This window comes from Numenius arquata, chromosome 1 (assembly GCF_964106895.1).
Source record: "Numenius arquata chromosome 1, bNumArq3.hap1.1, whole genome shotgun sequence".
In the NCBI taxonomy this organism is placed as follows: Eukaryota; Metazoa; Chordata; class Aves; order Charadriiformes; family Scolopacidae; genus Numenius; species Numenius arquata.
Genome location: NC_133576.1, coordinates 125,445,563 through 125,465,174, shown reverse-complemented (window position 1 = coordinate 125,465,174; position 19,612 = coordinate 125,445,563). Strand labels below are relative to the sequence as shown.

At 41.6% G+C, this 19,612-nt stretch overlaps 1 protein-coding gene across 3 annotated transcripts in view; it reads right to left on the bottom strand.

The window, feature by feature from the left end:
* PDGFD (platelet derived growth factor D) overlaps positions 1-19,612 on the bottom strand; it is a 144,150-nt gene that overhangs the window by 38,609 nt on the left and 85,929 nt on the right. For 2 of the 3 annotated variants that reach the window (XM_074148407.1, XM_074148416.1), the window contains exon 3: positions 18,266-18,446. In XM_074148407.1, the coding sequence (XP_074004508.1) occupies positions 18,266-18,446 (181 nt within the window). Of the gene's footprint in view, positions 1-17,559; positions 17,602-18,265; positions 18,447-19,612 lie in introns of all 3 variants that reach the window. The other variant, XM_074148397.1, reaches the window with a different exon arrangement.

Here is a 19,612-nt window from a genome sequence, read left to right as displayed (position 1 = left end):
TGCCTGTAAAAACCGTTTGATGCACATACTCACAAGGGAGCACACAAGACTTCACTGCCGTGCTGTGCAAATTGTGCATTACCTAAAAATTTTCTATTTATCAAAGAGGCCTGTACTTATATCTCCATGTACAAGGGATTTCATTTTCTAATAGCTACTCTGGTGCATACTGCACTTAAGCAACTGTAAACAAAATATAAATCAACTAACAGTCATTGCAAATACTCTGCGATACTTCCTTTGCCATTTTTACCCAAATGACAAATTTTACTTTTGTAACTAAACACTGGGACACAAAACTTGAAAGGCTCTTTCAGATTGTCACTTCCAAACCCTGATTATTTCAGGCAACTCCACCATCACAAACAGCACACTGTCCATTTTGAACCTAGTTAGGTTTTCTTTGCTCCTTTGAATCCCTCAGACTGGCTGGCTGTTTCCAAGCTAAATTTATCTTTATTACACTTACGTAAGTGCCAGCTTTGTCCTTTTCTTCCTCTCCCGAGTTTGCTTCCTGCAGTACTTCTGAAGAGATGTTATATCTCCTCTCACCATCCGTTTTATTACACTAAGCAAGCCAAGTTGTCTTGGCCCTCAGTAAGAAATGTCCTCTCTTCCCCCGACTGTCCTGTAGCTGTTCCCTGAATGCAGTCCAAGAAAGATGTGGCTGCCCTTTACTATGGGGACCAAAGCTGTACAGAGTATTCCAGAAGAGATGCAGCTACCACCTCCTTGGTCCTTTGCCTAGTACACCCAGAAACCTTCTTCTCTCCAGTTTGCTAAGCAGTGAGATGCCATTTAACAGCAAATGTTTTTGTTATTAATCTCTACAAGTGACCTCTTTGATCTTTTTGTTCAGTTGCATTCCACTGAACATCAATTCTCCAGTGCTCAAGGTCACCTAATTCTCCTCTCCAATATTCTGATTTCCCATTTATGAGCAGTGCACTTCAGCCCTGTTCCCTTTGTATTAATATCACTTTCAGCAGTGACTCTTCATTGCTTATAGTCTGCAGTGTTCATCTCTTGGCAGTGACAGTGGAGAGTGCTGAAGTCAGTCGGGCTCCTTGCTCGCCTTGGTTCAGTATCTAAGCACACCTGGGCCACAGTGCCGGTCCTTTTTGCAGAGCTTGATGGTTCCCCCTGTGATGGCCCATGCCAGCTCTGCCAGGGCGGTGGGGAGCGGACATCAAGAGGGGTCCTGGTCAGTGCGACGCTGCACATCAAAATGGTGTCGGGGAGCTGCCGGGTGGAAAAGAGCTTGGCAGGAGCGACCCCAGGAGCCAAAAACTTGCTCCCAGTTCAGAGTCCAGTGCCCTTGAGAGGACTTTGGTGAACTTCTGCCACGCTGACTGACAGGTTTTTGGAAGCAGCCTCCCTGGTAATAGGCGAATCTGCCCTGAGCAAAACTGAAAAAGCTGACACCTCATTGCCCAGCAGTGTCCAGGTGGGCAAAAAAGTCTGTCAGAGTTAACAGAAGGCAGTGACAGCTGGTTATTTCAGGTCCTCCTTCTTGGCATGACTCATACCAAATGGGAATGTATAGAGAGGCCCCAATACTAGGGGTAGAAGGGAAAATATTAATGAAGAAAACCTCCTAGGAGCTAAGTATTCATTTTCTAGCTTCTTTCCACTTGGGTCTCTACTTTTTTTTTTTTATATATATAGATTTAATCATGCTCTGTAATCAGTGGAAAATAATCATTAACAAATACAGCCTAATTTCATTTAATATTCCAAGGTTTCCGTTGTTCTACTAGAAAGATCTGCTAAGTGTTCTGACATGCACACACACATTTTCAGAAGCGATTTGGAAGAAACACAGGAGGAATAATAATAATAATAATAATGAAAAACTCTAATGGTGCTAAGCAAATTTAATTCCAAAGCTAAGGACACAACATAAAAAGGTACTGGTAAGGGACATTAGCTGTCCTAGCAGCAATCCCAACCTATTGATTTCTTGTGAAGGATCCATTTGTTTTTGAGCTCTCTCCCAGAGGATGCCGTTCAATTCTGCAGTAAGCATGCAGCAGGAGCATGTGTTATGTTTCACAGATAATGCAAAGCAAAACAATTTGTTCACCCTCCTGCTTTGACTGGAAGGCATTGCGTTTTCTAGGACGACAAAAAAGGACTGCTATGCAAACTTTCTAAGATGATAACAATAATCAAAAAAATACCAAGAATACATAATCTCTGAAGAATACAAGAACCATTTTCTCTGAGCTTTTTCAGGTTTTTGGTGGGATCAAAAGCAGTTGATTTCTTGCAAACAGCATGGGATACTGCTTATTGGGAATTTCTTTTAACTTGAGTTTCATCAAACAGCTAGAGTAAGGAAAGGAAAACTACTCAGACTAGACTTCCAGCCCCAGATCTATTCCTAAAAAATGCCACTGCTGTTAAAGCTAAATACAAGTACCTTAGGAACAGTGACACTTCTCATTTCTCTTATGCATTATTCTTACAAATAATAACTAACGGTATGAATTAAGAAAAAGAAAACAACTTACATTTGCCACATTTTTGTAAACAATCTGACTAAACCACGTTATCAGTTTTGGGATCAGCTTACCAAAAGCCAGCCAGGGAAATCCTTCTAAACACAAACTGAGACCACGATCTCAGGACCAGGAAGGCGTGTACTGCATCAGAAATAGTGTGTGACACATTTTATTTAAATTCTGACTAAATACAAGCATTACCACATAGACTAAAGATGGCAGTAGAATTATAATAGGCAAAATATTTTTCATGCAATGAAAATCAAGAGGAACAGTTTATTTCAGTTTTATACTAATGACCTGGAAAATGTCACAGAAGTTGAAGCTGGAAAAAGAAATGAAATTAAAGTTGGAGAAAAAAAAAAGAAGTTGTAAACACCGTTTAATACAAAGAAATATGCTGGGACTACCAGAGATCAGAAGCAGAGGCAGAAAAGAAAAATAAGCTTTCATTTAGAAGAATGTAAATGGAGAGAAAGATATAAGCCATAACCTCTACTTGATGGCACACATGGACTTAGAAAGGAACTTGTGCCAAGAGCCTGAGCTGAGCAAAGAAGAAAAACATGAAACTAATCTGCAATGTGGCATGGCATGCGGGGTGACTTGTGCCTGCACACATATAGATCTCCCTCAGGGTGCAGGGAGATGGTCTCCCCCTACCAAGGGGACAGCACACCACCACAAATCACCACCTCCCAGGGTACCACAGGCAGAAGTGAGGCCTCTCCTCACTGGTGGGGGTGTGTGAACATCTGCATATCTTCCCCACCTTATCATGGGTGCAGGGAAGGGTTGTGCTCAGAGGAGAGCGAGGTCTGTGGGTGCAAGCAGCTTCTCTGGAAACCTAAGATTGGCATTCTCCAGACAACAGGCACAGCCTGTTAGTTTTAACCTACGTGGGTGTGATACCAGTATCAATAAAAATTGCAGGAGGTAGCTTCATACCCCGTCTATGAAGATGCCAAGGTGGCACCAAACCCATGCCATCCTGGCCTTGCAGTGCTGGTGTGAGCAGGCCAGGTTTTTAGGCTGTCCATCTCCATTAGCAACACAAGTTAATGGGGAGAAAACATGGGGAGAGTGCTCTAGTCCCCTCCAGCAGAAAGGCTCTGCTCTGTGGTTCAAAAACTCTGAGTCCTTCCTAAACACCAGACAGCATTTTTAATGTACCAAACCTACAGTCTGTTGAGTTTTTACTGCTGGTTTTAACACAGCCCTCCTGGCCACCCTGTCCATCTTTGTTCAGGATGACAAATCTGAGTGACCCAAAGTGGCTCCTGGAACCAGAAGACCAGCAGCTGTGTAAGCCTCCAGATTTCAGTATTTTCTCTGCTTTTAATCTATTTCTTAACGCACCTTGAAAATGTACCTGAACCAGCACTGAGCTAGCAATACCAGCGCACAAAGTTGCTGCTAAAGTGGGAAAGCAGAGTGTTTACTTTCACATATTTGTGATGGAGATAAATTACATATAAAAGGAGCATGGTGTCCTATTTTCTGCTGCCTTATATTATCTGCCCTGACTGCTCTTTTTTCCTTTTTTCCCTTCAGAGCTTAATAATACCAATTTTTCTGTATAAACTCATGCATATGCAGAAAAAAAGAGATGGAAGGCTTGAATAAGAATGTGACCGATATATCCAGGCTCTTCGCTAACCATGAGCACAAGATAAGACCTTGTGTTCATGGTGCCTGCCTAGAGGACAGGCGGCTCAGAGCCAATATGGACATGTAGCACAATGCACATTTTGAAATAAGAATCTCATTTCCAGTCAGGTGGAAAAGTTTCACCTCATCTGCAAAAACAGCAATTGCTTTCTGTTTGGTTTAGGTACCCGTACCTACACAGAATTCCCAATACGTGTTTACTTCTAGAGAACATAAACTTTTCAGCAGCCTATTTCCATCACTAGCAGCCTCTTCAGCGTGCCACACAAACCACCCAGAGCAGTCAGACTGCCTGTCCTCGCAGTGTACAGATTCTTCCAAGCTGTTTCAAGTTTATTGGCCAGACCTTGGTGCGAGATAAATTTTTGCGGCTCAAAGGCGGTTGTTTTACTCTGCCTTACAGCAGTTGGAAAATTAGGCTCACTCTTTCTAGGCCGTTTTCCCAAGTTTAAGGGTTTGTTTGTTCTTTTAATTGCTTTCTCAAAGATAAGATACTCTTTTAAAATTACCCGTAAGTCTGCAAACAGTGAACCCCAGGGCTCACAGATGCCATTAACTCTGTCACTCATGCTGTCAAGCAGTGATGAGAAAATGAAAGAAAAGACTGACCCCCATGTAGGAATCACAGAATCATAGAATTATAGAATGGTTATAGTTGGAAGGGACCTTAAAGATCATTGAGTTCCAAGCCCCCTGCCATGGGCAGGGACACCTCCACTAGAGCAGGTTGCTCAAAGCCCCATCCAGCCTGGCCTTAAACACTTCCAGGGATGAGGCATCCACAACTTCCCTGGACAACATCTTCCAGTGTCTCACCACCCTCACAATAAAGAATTTCTTCCTAATATCTAATCTAAATCTCCCCTCTTCCAATTTAAAACCATTACCCCTTGTCCTGTCACTACATCTCCTGACAAAGAGTCCCTCTCCGGCTCTCCTGTAGGCTCCCTTCAGATATTGGAAGGCTGCTATGAGGTCTCCCTGGAGCCTAGGAACTTCTGGGCTACATCTACATTAGTAAATAAAATGAGGTAGAGAGTGATCAGACATGGTATGACTCATATCCTAGGACATAACTATTATCCTGCAAACAGAGTGGCCACAACAAACTGCGGATTGGAAACAGCCTGAGGCCTGTGCTGGCACCCAAACTATCCGTGCTAAAAATGCAAGAGTGAAAACAACCTGTGCCTCTGCTTTGGCTCACAGCCAGCCTGTTTAATAGTCTTTGCTGACCATTAGAGATAAGCAGACTTTTTTATTAGAGGGTTTGATCCCGCAAGAGCTTGCATTTATGCTTCATAATATGCCTGATGGTTGGACAACATGGTGCCTAGAATCAAGAACTCAGTCCCTGATTCCTACAGTCTGAGGGAAACTTTCATTACGGAGTATTTTTTTATCACACATCACCTAAGAAATATATATCAGGACACAAACACTGATTAAAAGAAGTATCAGAAGATCAGAAGTATTATTAAAAAAATGGCTCTTGCAGCTTAACAAAAGAAAGTAAGTTTTGTCTGCCACAAAACATCAATTTGCACAATTAAAATACTTCCACAAACCAAAACTATTAAAATGAAAATGAACCCTGTTGTCAAGGGTCATAGAAAAATTGGATGTTATTTGATCCTGATGAAAATGATCTAACAACAAGATACACAAATTCCACAGATCTAAAAATTATTTTTAGCTTCCAGTGCTGCAGATGAGTTGCAAAATCTGACCCTGTGTAGTTACAGGCTCAGACCTTCTCTAATTAAGCATTGACTGGTCATCACACTGACAATCGAGGAAAACACAACTGCATATTTCTTGGTATTACAGGAGACAGGAAACATGATAGATCTTTTTTTTTGGCAAGGTATGTACATTCAAAATTAGTTCATCATGGAGATAAATGTGTGGGTTGAAAAACAGACAGGGGGTTGTAGGCAAAGGACTATGGTAACAACCTAAGCACTGGGTCTGAGGAGGTGTTCAATTCAGTAGCACAGAGCTCAGCACCAGGCAGCGGCTTGTTTTATGTAACAGTGCCATTTAGCCAAAAATTTTCTAATAAGATTTATCCTATCAAGTCTAAAGTGACAGGAACCCTGCAACTAATAAAAGATGTGTGTGTGAATATGCATGTGTAAGGGAAAACCAGAAACACTCTGTGACATATCTGTCATCCGTATTATTATGAAGACATGCGTGGACTTTATCAAGCGCTCAGAGCAAAATAGAAGGTTGTAAATTTAATAAAGATGTATGCATAGAAAATACAAATCAGATTTATACAGTGCCGTGAATGTCTTTGAAAATGTGGTATATAGCATGAAGGTCATTGAAGCTAGAAGCAATGTGCTCAGCAAAGACTGCCAGCTTGCAAGCACACCAGCTTCTCCAGCATGGAGGAAGGACCTTCTCTGATGACCTGTGCCTGGAACTGCCAAGTCAGAATAAGACTAAAAATTGTTAAAAGGAAGTGTGGCGATCTCAAGGGCTCCAGTTACGATGCAGCCCTCGGAGGAGGGGAGGGATGAGAATAGCTACCAGTCTTCTCCCGCTCACTGTAACAGCTGAAAGAAGTACAGAGCTCAGTGGTTTGGTATGGTCTGGAGCTGATTTTTGCTGTTTCATCTTTCCTGCTTTGGAATCTGGGATTGCTGTTCTCCATTTTATAATCATGCAATTGCTTAAACTAGAGGGGACCTCAGGTAAGTCTGGCATGCACAGAAAAAGAAATCATGAAAATGAAAGAGTGTAGCAGACAAACCCCTTTGTTTGTCAGTCTCTTTTTGGCCATGCAGCCCACCCAGCTGGCAAAGAGTCCCAGATGGCAAAGCAGGAAAAACACAGCGTGCCTTTGTAGCATCTTACTCGTGGCATTTTACAAAGGCTTGTTGTGTCTGGCTTCAAGGTGGGAAGACCTGAGGCTGTGGGAAGGCGTCAGGGCAAGCAGTGGTGCTTGCACTGGAGCCTGGCCCAGAGCCATGGCTGCGAGGCTAGCAGCCTCCCTGAGGGCACCATGCTGGGTCCAAACCTACAGGGAACGCAACAGCAGGCATGGCCGTCTTCACTGAGGACGTGGAAAAATCACAAATATTATCACAACCCAGCAAGGGGAAAGTTCAACCTGGAAAAATGCAGCCTAACGTGTTCCTAAATTATATGCTGAGTGGAAGGAGGAACCTAGGAAACTTGGGAGCTCAAAGATGGACTGAGTTGACAGAGGAAAACACATTAAAAGACACATTCCAAGTGTTAGGGCAACCAAGCTGACGACTGCCATACAGACCTGCCTAAGCAGGTGACCCTCCAACCATACACAGCCCTCATGACACTTGAACCACCAGATTCAGCTCCCTTCACTACCACAGAGACACTGTAAACAGCTGAGAAAATCTGGGGGAGTTTTGAAAAGAACATAAAAAAAACTCTGTGGGGATTGGAATGCCTGAATTTTTGGGAAAGATTAAAAGCTGAATACAGACATCATTGCTCGACTAAGCAAAAAGCAAAGAAGTGTGAAAGCACTCTGCAAATATCTGAAGGAGATAGACACCCACGATAAAGAGAACAGACTTCTTTATCATAACATGGGATGGAATACCATTGCAGGCAATGGTATGGCATTAAAAAAAAAAAAAAAGAAAAAGAAAAACTGATTATCAAAGAAAAAAATATCTTTCTGACAGTGATTTATTAGTCTACGGTTTAATCTCCCGTGAGGTATGCTCCTATGCTTGTTATATTTTAAAATGATACTAGATGAACAACCAATAAATTCACAATGCAGAAAATTCTTCTCCTTGGAGAAAAATGAGCTGAATGACCTCACATCTTTAAATTACCAGATTCTATGTTTGGCTGCATTACACATTACTGAACAAGGAAAAGCCTACCCCCTCCCCCCCCAAAAAAATTTAGACTTCAAAATCTTAAAACAATCAGTATCATTTGATCCAGCGCTGTATTTTCCAGCAGTTACAGCTGTTGCAGCAAACAAGGCAAAGATTTATTTTGTAAGTAATTAAGCACGCATTATACACAATGTATTGTTTTCCTGCCTTGCCAAAAATGAAAAAAACACGTTGAGCAGTGCTAAGGCTGAAACAGACTCTGCAACCCAAACCTGGGCTAGATAAGTACAAGAGCAGGACTGTGCTGTCAGGCTTTTTAAGGTAACGACACATAGTTGAACAAACACCATCGGTGGAATACAAAACATGAAGTTGAGCCTAGGAGCCCACCTCTCTACAGGACTGCAAAGACATGCAATTCTTCTTTTGATTTAAAAGACAACTTGCAAGTTAACACCTGCTGTGATAGGTTTTCACAAGTTCCTCAGTGCAGGCTGGAGGTCTAGCATGTTTCAATTCACCAGTCACTTCCTCTGGAAGCCTGTGAGAAGAAAATCCTGAAAGCAGACTGACTTCCTCCTCTTCTCCAACACAGTTGGCACACATTGAAGTTACACTGCACCTTCAGCTTTCATGGAAAATCTAGAGTAGAGGCTGCTCAACAGGGACAGGGCCTGGGAAGAACAGGTCACTTCCTGCTCCCTTGTGGCCACAATGGTAGAAGGGACCAGCCTTGCCAAACTGAAACACCAGCTTCAGTTCATCAACACCTGTTTACAGCATTGTAATACAACCTTTGTGTCTAATTAACCTTTTTACAGAACCAAACATGGCATCCATTCTCCCTACAAGTCTGTCATCTATAACCAGATTTCTATAAAACACCCTCCAGTGTTACCAAAACAAAATAAAAGGTAAGTTCTTCATATATTATCATTTCACATGCTAACATTCTTCAACTGTTGCTAAAGTGGAATTAAAGGGCATAATATGGATTTACAGAGACAGCATTATATCCTCAAGTCAACAATCTAAACCAGTCCCACCTTTCAACCAAACAGCTAATGTGATGGACAGGTGTGCTGTTAAAAAAGTTTGACGGTGTAAATTCACTTCATGTTCGTACACACTGATGTGTGGTTTAGGGTAAACTTAGGCGAGAATGGTTGGATTTAACCTTCCTCTTTAGGTGTAGACACAGAGAGGTCCACACATTTATCAGCAGCACTGATGGGGTGTTTGTGGCATGTCCTGTTTATCACTGTATTTCCTGTCTCTCCTTCTGGTGCCCTCCTAATGATCAACTCTAAGCAGACAAATTAGCTACAAGGTCTTTCCATGTCTTCTAACAGGAGCCAAATTAAGACTGCTATTGGTTGGTCCCTATTGCAGTGTTGAAATACCACATCCAAGCTATTGATATTTTCTGTTTGATTACACAGACATGGGAATCAAAGCCAGGTAGCAGGGTGGCCTTTGCCCTCTCCCAAGTTATGCTCATTATGGCACAGAGAATGTAGCCTTTCATTTCATGCATTACAATTTTCAGTACTGGATCCATCCTAACTTTCTGCTACCTATACGTGTTTAATGTTAATTAAAAATATTGCTTTATGGACACCCTGAAAAAGCTGCCTGAAAAATTTGTCTTTGTATCTCTAACTTACCTTAGAAAAGTAGAATTTTCCTCTGGGTCATGGACTCCCTCGGGAATTCTTAAAACAGGTAAGTACTGCCAGCAGGAAATGCAGTCCCTCAAAATCTAAAGCTGTCCTAAATGAACAGTGCCTCTAAGTCTTGCTAGAATCAACTATTTGGGACAGGATACTGGATTTGAAAATAACACTCTTGTGTTTGTATAATCCTTTGAAGATGTGAAGTGCTACATTTTCTTGTCATTGGCCACCGCCACCAGTTTGGCGAATTCTCAAACAGTGCATAACACGCTACTGGATTAAAGATGTAGCATTTTCAACAGGAACTGGACATCAACGGGATTGCTGTTATGCTAAGACAGATTGATGACAACATCCTGCAAAGGAGCCGTGCTTTAACTGAGCTGTCAACAAATCAGAGATGGAGGAGAGCAAATGGCCAGCTCTTCATCATGCTGTTCAAACAACAAAACTGCCAGGCAGACATGCTTGCAGCTGGGAAAACACAGACACCAAGGTCTATTTTCCTTTCTGATTAAAACAATTGTTTTATCAGTTGAAGTCTGACAACTTCCAGGAGCTTCTGTGTGCTTACTGTGTCCTTCTGCTTCTGGTTTTGGTATCTTCCTTGCCAGAAGGTCTGTATTTCCATGGCCATAACTCAATTCCTTACCCATGTTCCTGCCTGACTCTTTTCACTTTTGAAACATCCCCAAACTTAGCCCTGCTACTCCTCAAATTCACAGTTAGAGGTTTAGCCAAAAGAGTAGTAGTGCTGTAGTGAAATGGCCCTACTGTTGCCCTGCTTTCTACCCGATCCACACCTGCCCTCCCTCCTCTCCTAGACCCAGTCTTTCCAATTTCAAGTCCACTGCCTGTTTAAAATCTCCAGTTCATTTGCCCCCTTTCCTTCCTAACCATGCTTCCACAACTCCTCTGGTTTATACAAATGCCTCATTCCCTTCATTCCTTTGTTAAAAATCTTTCCTTAATTGCCATTCACCCTTCTTCAGTCCAACTGAAACTGCTGTCATGTTACTGTAATGAACAAGTGACACGTGGACATCTTCCTGGTAAAGAGGGAAGGCTTCTTCCTCATCTTTCATGATGTGTTTGTTAAGTTTGATATTGTCACTCACACTCTCTCTGTCCTTTGGCTTTTTTATTTTTTCCTTTCAGCTTTCAAGAATCTTTCTTTGTCTGGGGTTTCTTCTGCCTCTCTGACCATTGCGTTTTGGTATTTCTGTTGCCTTCTCTCTCTGTGGACTTGCCTCTTCCACTCTGTGTGCTTGTCTTACCCATAATTACCTTTATTCATGAACTTGGACTATACCTAACTCTGCTCCCTTATCATTGCTGCTGCCACTGTTTCATTGTCATTCCTGGATGATCCCATATCAATCCTTCCCTCTAGTATTTGTAACATCCTCTGACACCAAGCTGGTAGATGATTCCTCTTCTCCCTGAAACCTACTTTTGTTAACCACAACTTTTGTTTCATTTACTTTTGTTTCACCTCTGACTTAAAAATGGCTTTAGAAATTAGGGCACAATACAGGGAGACTCCTAATGAAAATTAAAATTCAGTGTCACATAGTAGTAGAAGGACTGGGACCAAACTTTGTGTCTGAGACAACAAGAGTAAACATGGAAGGGGCATCAGACCTTCAAAAGAGACTTGCCAAGAGAAGGACTATGTTAGACCCCAGTCTAGGGAAAACTGAGAGAAGATGCAGTCTGGGGCAACTGACTGTGAGGTGCTGGGCCAGGTCAGGCCATAGCTTTGGCTGCAGCCCCCAGGCTCCCTCTGACTCCATACACCGCATTCATCTGGGGGGCTTCAGGCTTGAAAACCTGCAATGTTTTCCACCTGAAGAGATGGGGCCGGCAAGACTTAGGAGATAGGCAGTAAAGGTTTGGGTTTTGGTGTGATAGGACTTTGGAGGGAGAAACAGCTCTTGGTTAGATGCAGATGGTAGAATGAATCTTTTAATTAGAAACTTCAGCTGGCCCTGGAGCAGGCAATGCTGCCTGTGAAACTGCTCGTCCAGACGTGCCTTCTCAACCCAAGTACGCTGTTTTCTTACTGCCGAGATATCTGACTCCAAGTTTTGCTTCTTTTGTATCCTTCACTATCTTTTTTTCTGCTCTGATTGCTGGGAGAACTGGAACATCTCTGCCTAGCAGAGTGCTTGGCATGTCTACCACACCACCTTCCTTTCTTCATCAAACCCTGCTGAGGGACAGGTTAAATCCTGTGAGATGAATTAAGCAGCAGATTGAGGCTTGCTGGATTCTCAGGAACCTTCATTAAATGGAAAGCATTCCTCTTCCCCATATAAAATTGCTCTGAGATGCTCTATGTCTCAAGATGCATTGAGGCACAGTATCTCTTTTTAACATACTGTCATTTTATGTTGCTTTTTTAAAACACTATAACACCTTCCAAAGTAAAAAAAAAAAGACAAAAACAAACCCAACCATATTGTGCATAGATAATCTCTTAAATCCTCTGCTTATGTAAAGTTGGGGAAGGAATGTTAAAGTTTTTGAGCAAGTTTTATCTAATTAGAAAGGACTTAATTACTTCTCTCCTGAAAGATGAGCCTCTGGCTGATAATTTTATGAGGATGGTATGCCTCGAGCAAAACCACAGAAAATAGTTTTCTGCCAGAACTTAAGAAAATAGAAGTTTCATCATCGAGATTGTTATGAGTTTTGCACATGGGTTGCATTTATAAAAAATCTTTGCTGTCTCCCGTAGACAGGCAATCAAAACTGAAATCAGAGAAAGAGCAGCAGAACAACTGATAAAGCTTCCATGTGTAAGTAAGTTCTTGCTTCTTCATCGTGAGATCTATTTCATGTTCAACCATTTTATTAACTAAGACATTCCCCCCACCTCACTCCTCTCCTTTTGTACCCCCAGCAATTTTCTGGGATTCCTTCTGTGGATTATCTAAAAGCAGGGAAGGTATTCATGCACCATTATCACGCCTGTTGTCACATGAGATATATTTTACGGGTTTTCAGGCAGAATATTTTGTCTTGGAGACAGAAATGAAAAGTCTATTCTGTGAGAGAGTGACAAGCTAAACCAGAAGCACAGCAGCAAAGACTCATGCAGCTCCTGGGCTGGATTCAGCTCTGTGGCCAGTGATAAAGAATTAATCATCCTTTATGGTCGTTATGAATCTTCATTCACACTGGTGGCTGAATCTTTTTGTGACCATGTTAACTCTTACAAGGAAGTTTATTTATTGACATATTTTTTTTAAAAAAAACAACCCTGCAGCCTAGTGCTACACTACTTGTGCAAAAAACTTTGCTAAAATACAGGGAGCCAGCTGCTTAATTCAGAGTCACTGTGAGCACAAGTATCAGAATCAGGTTCTTATTCTGCCTGTTTTCGTTTTCTGATTGTGCTTTGAATTTTTGGTGTTTTCTTGTGAGCACAAGAGGCAAGTATCAAAGAGTTTAAGTTTAGCATTTGAACAAACTTTGACTGGCCAATATTTTTTGCATGGGAAAGTAATTAAATTTTATTAGACTGACTATGGTGTTCCACCCCACTTTGTGATCAATGCTCCTTTTTTGATCATATAAGTGGTGACCTTTAGCCTGAGTGTTTAGCAGAAAGCTACTGCTCTGTAAAATTCCACATGATGGATCAAAACCTAAAGTTCCCCCCTCTCCATTAATTAAATTATTTATGCTCCTTCATTCAAAAAATGTAATTTCAAACAAGAAAAAAATACTCATGATCTAACACATTGATACACATTTTCACACATAAGTTTCTCCTGGGACAAATGCACTTGTGTTCTCCTCTTTAGTACCACACGTCCACCACTGTTGGTCTGCAATTCTCAAATAAGTAATGATTGCTCTTAACAACATGTAATGTTTCCTAGTAATGAATTATGTTATAAATAAAAGAAAGGTAAAAGCACATATATATGTCTGTATATGTAAATATAAATTTTTAACCTCACATCTTTGTATATATGCATGTTTGTACATATACACATATATGTTTCTAGCTTTTTTGTAGCCCTTGTTTCCAATAATTATTTTAGTCTAAGTTCCAAAATATGGATTTCATTTAGCATTAACGGAACAATTAGTAAGGCAATAACAATTTACCATTATAAACGTACAACAAATATGTGCCTTTTACAATAAACTTAAAATAATGTTTTTAATTAGCAAATGGAATCCAACATTTTCTAGTTGTCTCATCAAAATTAAATTAGATGCAGGCTTGGGAATTTTAATTCAAAACATTCACCTTTACTATTGAAACGTGTTCCTGAACAGGTTCCTAGATTATTTTTAGTAAACATCCATGCTAATGTACTTGTAAAACATGGGGTTCAATCTTGTTAACATTCCCTTCCAGAATTAGGACATTGGAAGAATTTCACTTCAGAAGGAAAAAGAAGATTGCATAAAATTACTTCAATCAGGTAAAGATTATTTCCATGTGTAACAGTGTACCTCAATTTACATTCCTACATCTCAAAATAATTTATATAGTATTTTTAGTAATTACTGAATATTTACTTGCTACATGCAAGATCCCTCAGTTGAGGTAACTGCACTGTAAGCAGCGATGGAATGAAATTTTACATTTGTGGCAATACGGAATACTCACATCACCTACTTTAAGGTGTGTAGCTCAGGGCCCTTTCGCATGACAGTGCCTCCCTCCCCTTCAGCAGCTGTGTAAGTAACCTAAGATTACTTATCTTCCTCTGTATCAAATCTTTCTACAGTGTTTGTCATGAAACACTATGTCCTTAAGGTAAGAAATTATATAATGCGTGAGAAAAAAAGACTAGAATACCTCAGTGCCTTCTATACTGCAAATTAGTGTTTCTAGGGCAACTCAATCAAGAGAAGCAAAGGAAAAAAAAAGTTGGGAAATAAGCATTTTAAGTGATAACGGCAGGCAGGAATTTCAAACAAATTTTCAGCTAAGTAAGGCTCATGCCTAATAGCTGTCCAGGGCTTGCTCTAGACCATTTTTGCTCTGGGTCAGTGAAGCTTGAAGGAAAAGACAATTTTTAAAGAGGTTCGAGGGAGGCATTTCTCTGTGTGGTTACTCAGGCTAAGCCAACAAACTGCACCGCTACATCTGGGGGTTTTGAGTGTGATGTGCCCGTAGACACCAGCCACCACCTGTACATACTTACCCACTTCTGCACCATCACAGACATCACAGAGGAGAAATGGCTTTTTCCAGCCACATTAGGACCCTTTTGATTCTTATTCAACTTAGGATAAGTAATGGGGCACGCTCAAGATGATTCAAGGATTGGAGCATCTCCCTTATGAAGAAAGGCTGAGAGAGCTGGGACTCTTTAGCCTGAAGAAGAGAAGGCTGAGGGGAGACCTTATCAATGCTTATAAGTATCTAAAGGGTGGGTTGAAGGAGGAGGGAGACAGACTTTTCAGTGGTTGCCAGTGAGAGGACGAGGGGCAACGGGCACAAGCTGGAACATAGGAAGTTCCACTCAAATATGAGAAAAAACTTCTTCACGGTGAGGGTGACAGAACCCTGGAACAGGCTGCCCAGGGAGGTTGTGGAGTCCCCTTCTTTGGAGATTTTCAAGACCCGCCTGGATGCAGTCCTGAGTAACATGCTCTAACATGCTCTAGGCAATCCTGCTTCAGCAGGGGAGTTGGACTAGATGATCTCTATGGTCCCTTCCAACTCTAAAAAAATTCAGTGAAATTCAGTGAAACTCACTATTAAGCTCCTGGAGTCAGGTCCAACCTGGAGTTCTCACCCCAGGGAGTCCTACAACTTCACAGAGAAAGAGCGGTTCAGGGACAAGCAACAGGCAGCAGCACGTTGGATCTGACCCGTCCCTCCAAAACCACTCTCACTGCTCCCCCTCCAGCCTTCCTCATACCTCAGACCCGCGGAGGCAGAGGTGCCAAGAGGCAGAGGATGTGAGAAGAGGAGGAGAAAGAGGAAGAAGGTGGAAGGAGTTAGCCTTGGCAAGCAAAAGTTGCTAAATGCTGTGTTTGGATGCTCACACTTTTTTTCACAGATCTTCCCCTTGCCCATTGTGCCTTGTCTTATATTGGGACAGTTAATTGCTCCCACACGTATGTACAGCTTCCAACCCTGTCCTGTTAAAGATCATCCTTGTATTTTTTTCAGTCTAATATTCCAGAGCTTTTCCACTTTGAATTTTAATCCCACCGTCCTGAATGACTGAGCCCCTTCGTCTTACATTGGTTGCTTACTTTGCATGTCTTGCTTTACAAGGGCAAATATGATTTTCATGGATACAAGTCTAATTTATGTCTTATCTAGAAAAATAATCCCTTTTTGTTTCTCTAAATGGCATTGAAATGTGAAGTTAATGAAAAAACACAAGCACATGAAGATAATGAATTTCTGCTAAGCTCTGCGGTGCCTCATTTGTACCTCATGTGGAGTGCTGAACTAAGTAAAAACTTGATCTGCATCAAATGAAGTGAACTTAACTGACTTCCCTGAAGATTCATAAATGAGGAGGCCAGAGAGCAAGGCTGCAAGGCTGTTTGACTGCAAGTGTAACGGGGAGAAATTCACCCAGCCGATCTGGTACCTTGCTCAGGAGATGCAGCTGATCAATAAACTCAAGGAAACTCTCCAAATCGCTTCCTTCAGTTTTCTCCAAAAAATTATCAATCAGAGTCTGGTATACAAATAAACAACTGCCATGAAGATCCAATCTCCAAACATAAGAAAAACAAGGGAGTTAAAGATTTGCACATATTTTGTGCACCATTCTCCTGGAAAGCCTCCAGAAGTAGCCTTGTCTTGGAGAAGGTTACAAAGGAAAGCAAAAAAGCAATGTAAAGGTCTTGCATTTAATCTGATACAAAATGCCATATGTTTTTGCATGCTTCATTAATGCTCCTTGGTTTGCCGTCTAGAAATGCACAATGGTTTCAACCTTCAGGGGTCAGCAGTGCTCAGCATATCTATGAACTGAGCTCTAAGCGATGTGGAGACTATCGAATAAGGGCCGACTCTGCTGACTGTTAATCCTGCAGTTTTAGGTTGGATGGTTTGGAATCTGAAAACCAGCTAAGTACGCATCACCCGCCATCTCATGGTGATGCACGAGTGCCACTAATCACCTGTACGGTTCCCTTCTAAGAAAAAAAACCCAGTATTTCATTCAGAGGGTGCACTTGGAGAGTATTCTTCTGAATAGATTTGCTTGACTGTAAAATACTGTTTACCCATAGTTTTGAAATTCGATAAATGCAGTAGCCTTTTTGGAGCTTTCTAGTGCAGAGTCCTGGGTTTTGAGTGATAACATTCATTTTTGGAAAGCCTAATACTATCAGACTAGCTGTACGTGGTCTGGAATAAAGCTTGGTAAATGCAGCAGAGTTTTGTGGCTGCACTGAAATACGAGTAGTGTAAAGAGAGGCTGCTTCACTGTCTCATTTTTATGCCCAGTGGTCTTTTCATAGACTGTTCTGCCTAAATTTTAGTTTTAGTAGATTACCTTCAAATTAGAGTAAATTAGAGCTCAGGATTTACTCACAGTGCAATGCCTTACTCCACTAGAAGGCTAACAATTTAAACGCAAGGGAGCACAATCTTTACAGCTTTAGAGTTGTCTTGACAATGTGCTGTTTATGGACTCGTTTTAGCACGCACAGGCATACATGCATGCAAAGCCGAGAGGGTGAAGTGAAATGACTCAAACAGCAGATTTCTCCTGTTACAGCATTAACATTATTGCTATTCCAGGCTTTCTTATTCTTGTTAAATAACAGTGGACTGGATAAAAAGGGAATGAGAAGTGTGATGAACATGACAACATAATGATGACGGTATAATAAACTAATGCTTACCATTTCCTGAGTGTTTGCAAAATCTGCCTCTTTCGAGCTACACTGCACCAAAAGCATTATAATATTAATCAGGATGATACAAAGGAATACATATTTATATCAATATCTACTTAGAGTAATGAGCATTCCTGCTCCCTAAAGACAACCAAAATGAAAAACCAGGTTTACATCTCATTGAAACAGTACATGACACCCTGGTAATGCCACTGCATATCCAGAAAGGCATGTTTATATGTGGTTAAAAATACAGCCTGAGCCTTAGCACGCTGTCTTGCATGCAGAATTTTATTGCATGTGGAATAAACTACTCTGCATCTAACTCAGAATCACAGCCATAACCCCTCAAGGTATTTTTATTTGACCTCAAATGAACATAAAAAGAGGAGTGCATAGAGCAGCCATTACTTTGCTATTTCTGCAGCATCTGTCAAGGAGCCGGCAGCACAGCTCCAGTGCAGAAAGCATTAGTGCTTCTGAAACATGTTATTAGCATAAATCTTGGCCTGGGCTTGACTTTATTTTATATTTAATGACAAGATGTCAAAAATACTTTGATCTGTATTAATGTAGTTGCTGGAATGAAAATACTTCCAGTCAATTAGTGTTTTGATCCAAAGCAGTTAGCTACACCATCCAGTCTTCAAGTCCTGATGCTCTTCTACACAACAGCCTGACTCTCACCCATGGCAGAGCGAGGTGAACTTACCACAAGGGAGTAGCAAATCTTGAATCCTGGTTTAGCCACAAAGTAGTCATCGGATTTGAAGGTTATCTTTATCTGATTTGTTCTTGATGTTATTCTTGGAGGTACTTCCTTGTGCCCACACCACCGTCCTCGTATAACCGTGCTGGTCTCTGATACATCTTCCACTTCCACAAAGTCATACCTGGAAAGCAGTTTTCAGGAATAATTTTTGCTAAGTCTGGTTACAGAAGATGGTTGCAAGTAGACAGGATCACAGCCGGAGACACAAAGACAACTGTCCCCCATTCTCCACTGCAAAACATCAGAATAAATATTACAAATGGTGGATGTGCTCGTGCCGGACATGCAGCACTAAGCTGCAAGCTACTGCCTGAGTGCTCAAATGGCTGCTTTTTGTGCTCCTGGCACATGACAGACTGTATTTTCTACCACGTTAAAACAGCCATGAGAGGCACTTGCATGTGCTTAGTACACAGTAAACATACACATCGTTATGTGGTGGATAAAATATTATTTAAGGCAGGCTGCCCACGCTGACCAGCTGCAAGCCCTTGTGCACTTTCTGGTGGAGCAAAGGATGATGCTGTGAGGACACAGGGCAACGGATGCTGCTGGAAGGTGCTCTTTAGGACGTTCTTTGTAGGTGGCCCGTGCCACAGCTGTGGTGCCCTTGAGCCCAAACAGGGCTCTGCCAAGAGATGCAGGGATGAGAGGACACAGTGACAGCACTCACTGCCACAAACTGCGTATTTGCTGGCTTGGGTCATTTATTGAGTTCACTTCTTGAGCTGGAGAATAAGGAAGGCAGAGAATAAACTCCTGCTCTTACTAACTCTATGAGAAAAATAGTCCCTAATATCTGTGGAGCCAGAATTAGGCCCCACACACTGCAGCTAGCGAGGAAGAGGTGATGACAAGTGGGGCAGGCTGAGTGCAGGCAATGAGAGATGGGGAGAGCTGACATCCCCACAGTACAGTTAAGCCTTAAACTTTGGAGGTCTTCATTAGGAAAGGTTTTTATTATCAAAGCATGTGTATCCTCCAAAGAGGGAGTTTAAGACTGTTAACCGATTCCTACTGGAAATGTGCTGTTCCCCACCCCAGGGTCTGTGGGCCAAGTGTCTGCCTCCCTACCCAGTTGCGGGAGCTGAATAGCTCTGTAAATAACAGACCTGCTTTTCTTTTTCTGCTAAGAGCCCATGTGAAAAAAACACAAATACTATGTGGTTTGAGAATATCAGCACTGCTGCTTTTACATGCACCAACCCCAAATTGCACAGAACAGAAAATAACAGCTTTGCCATAACCAAATCACTTAAATCTGCCCAAACTCTGCTGAAACAACCA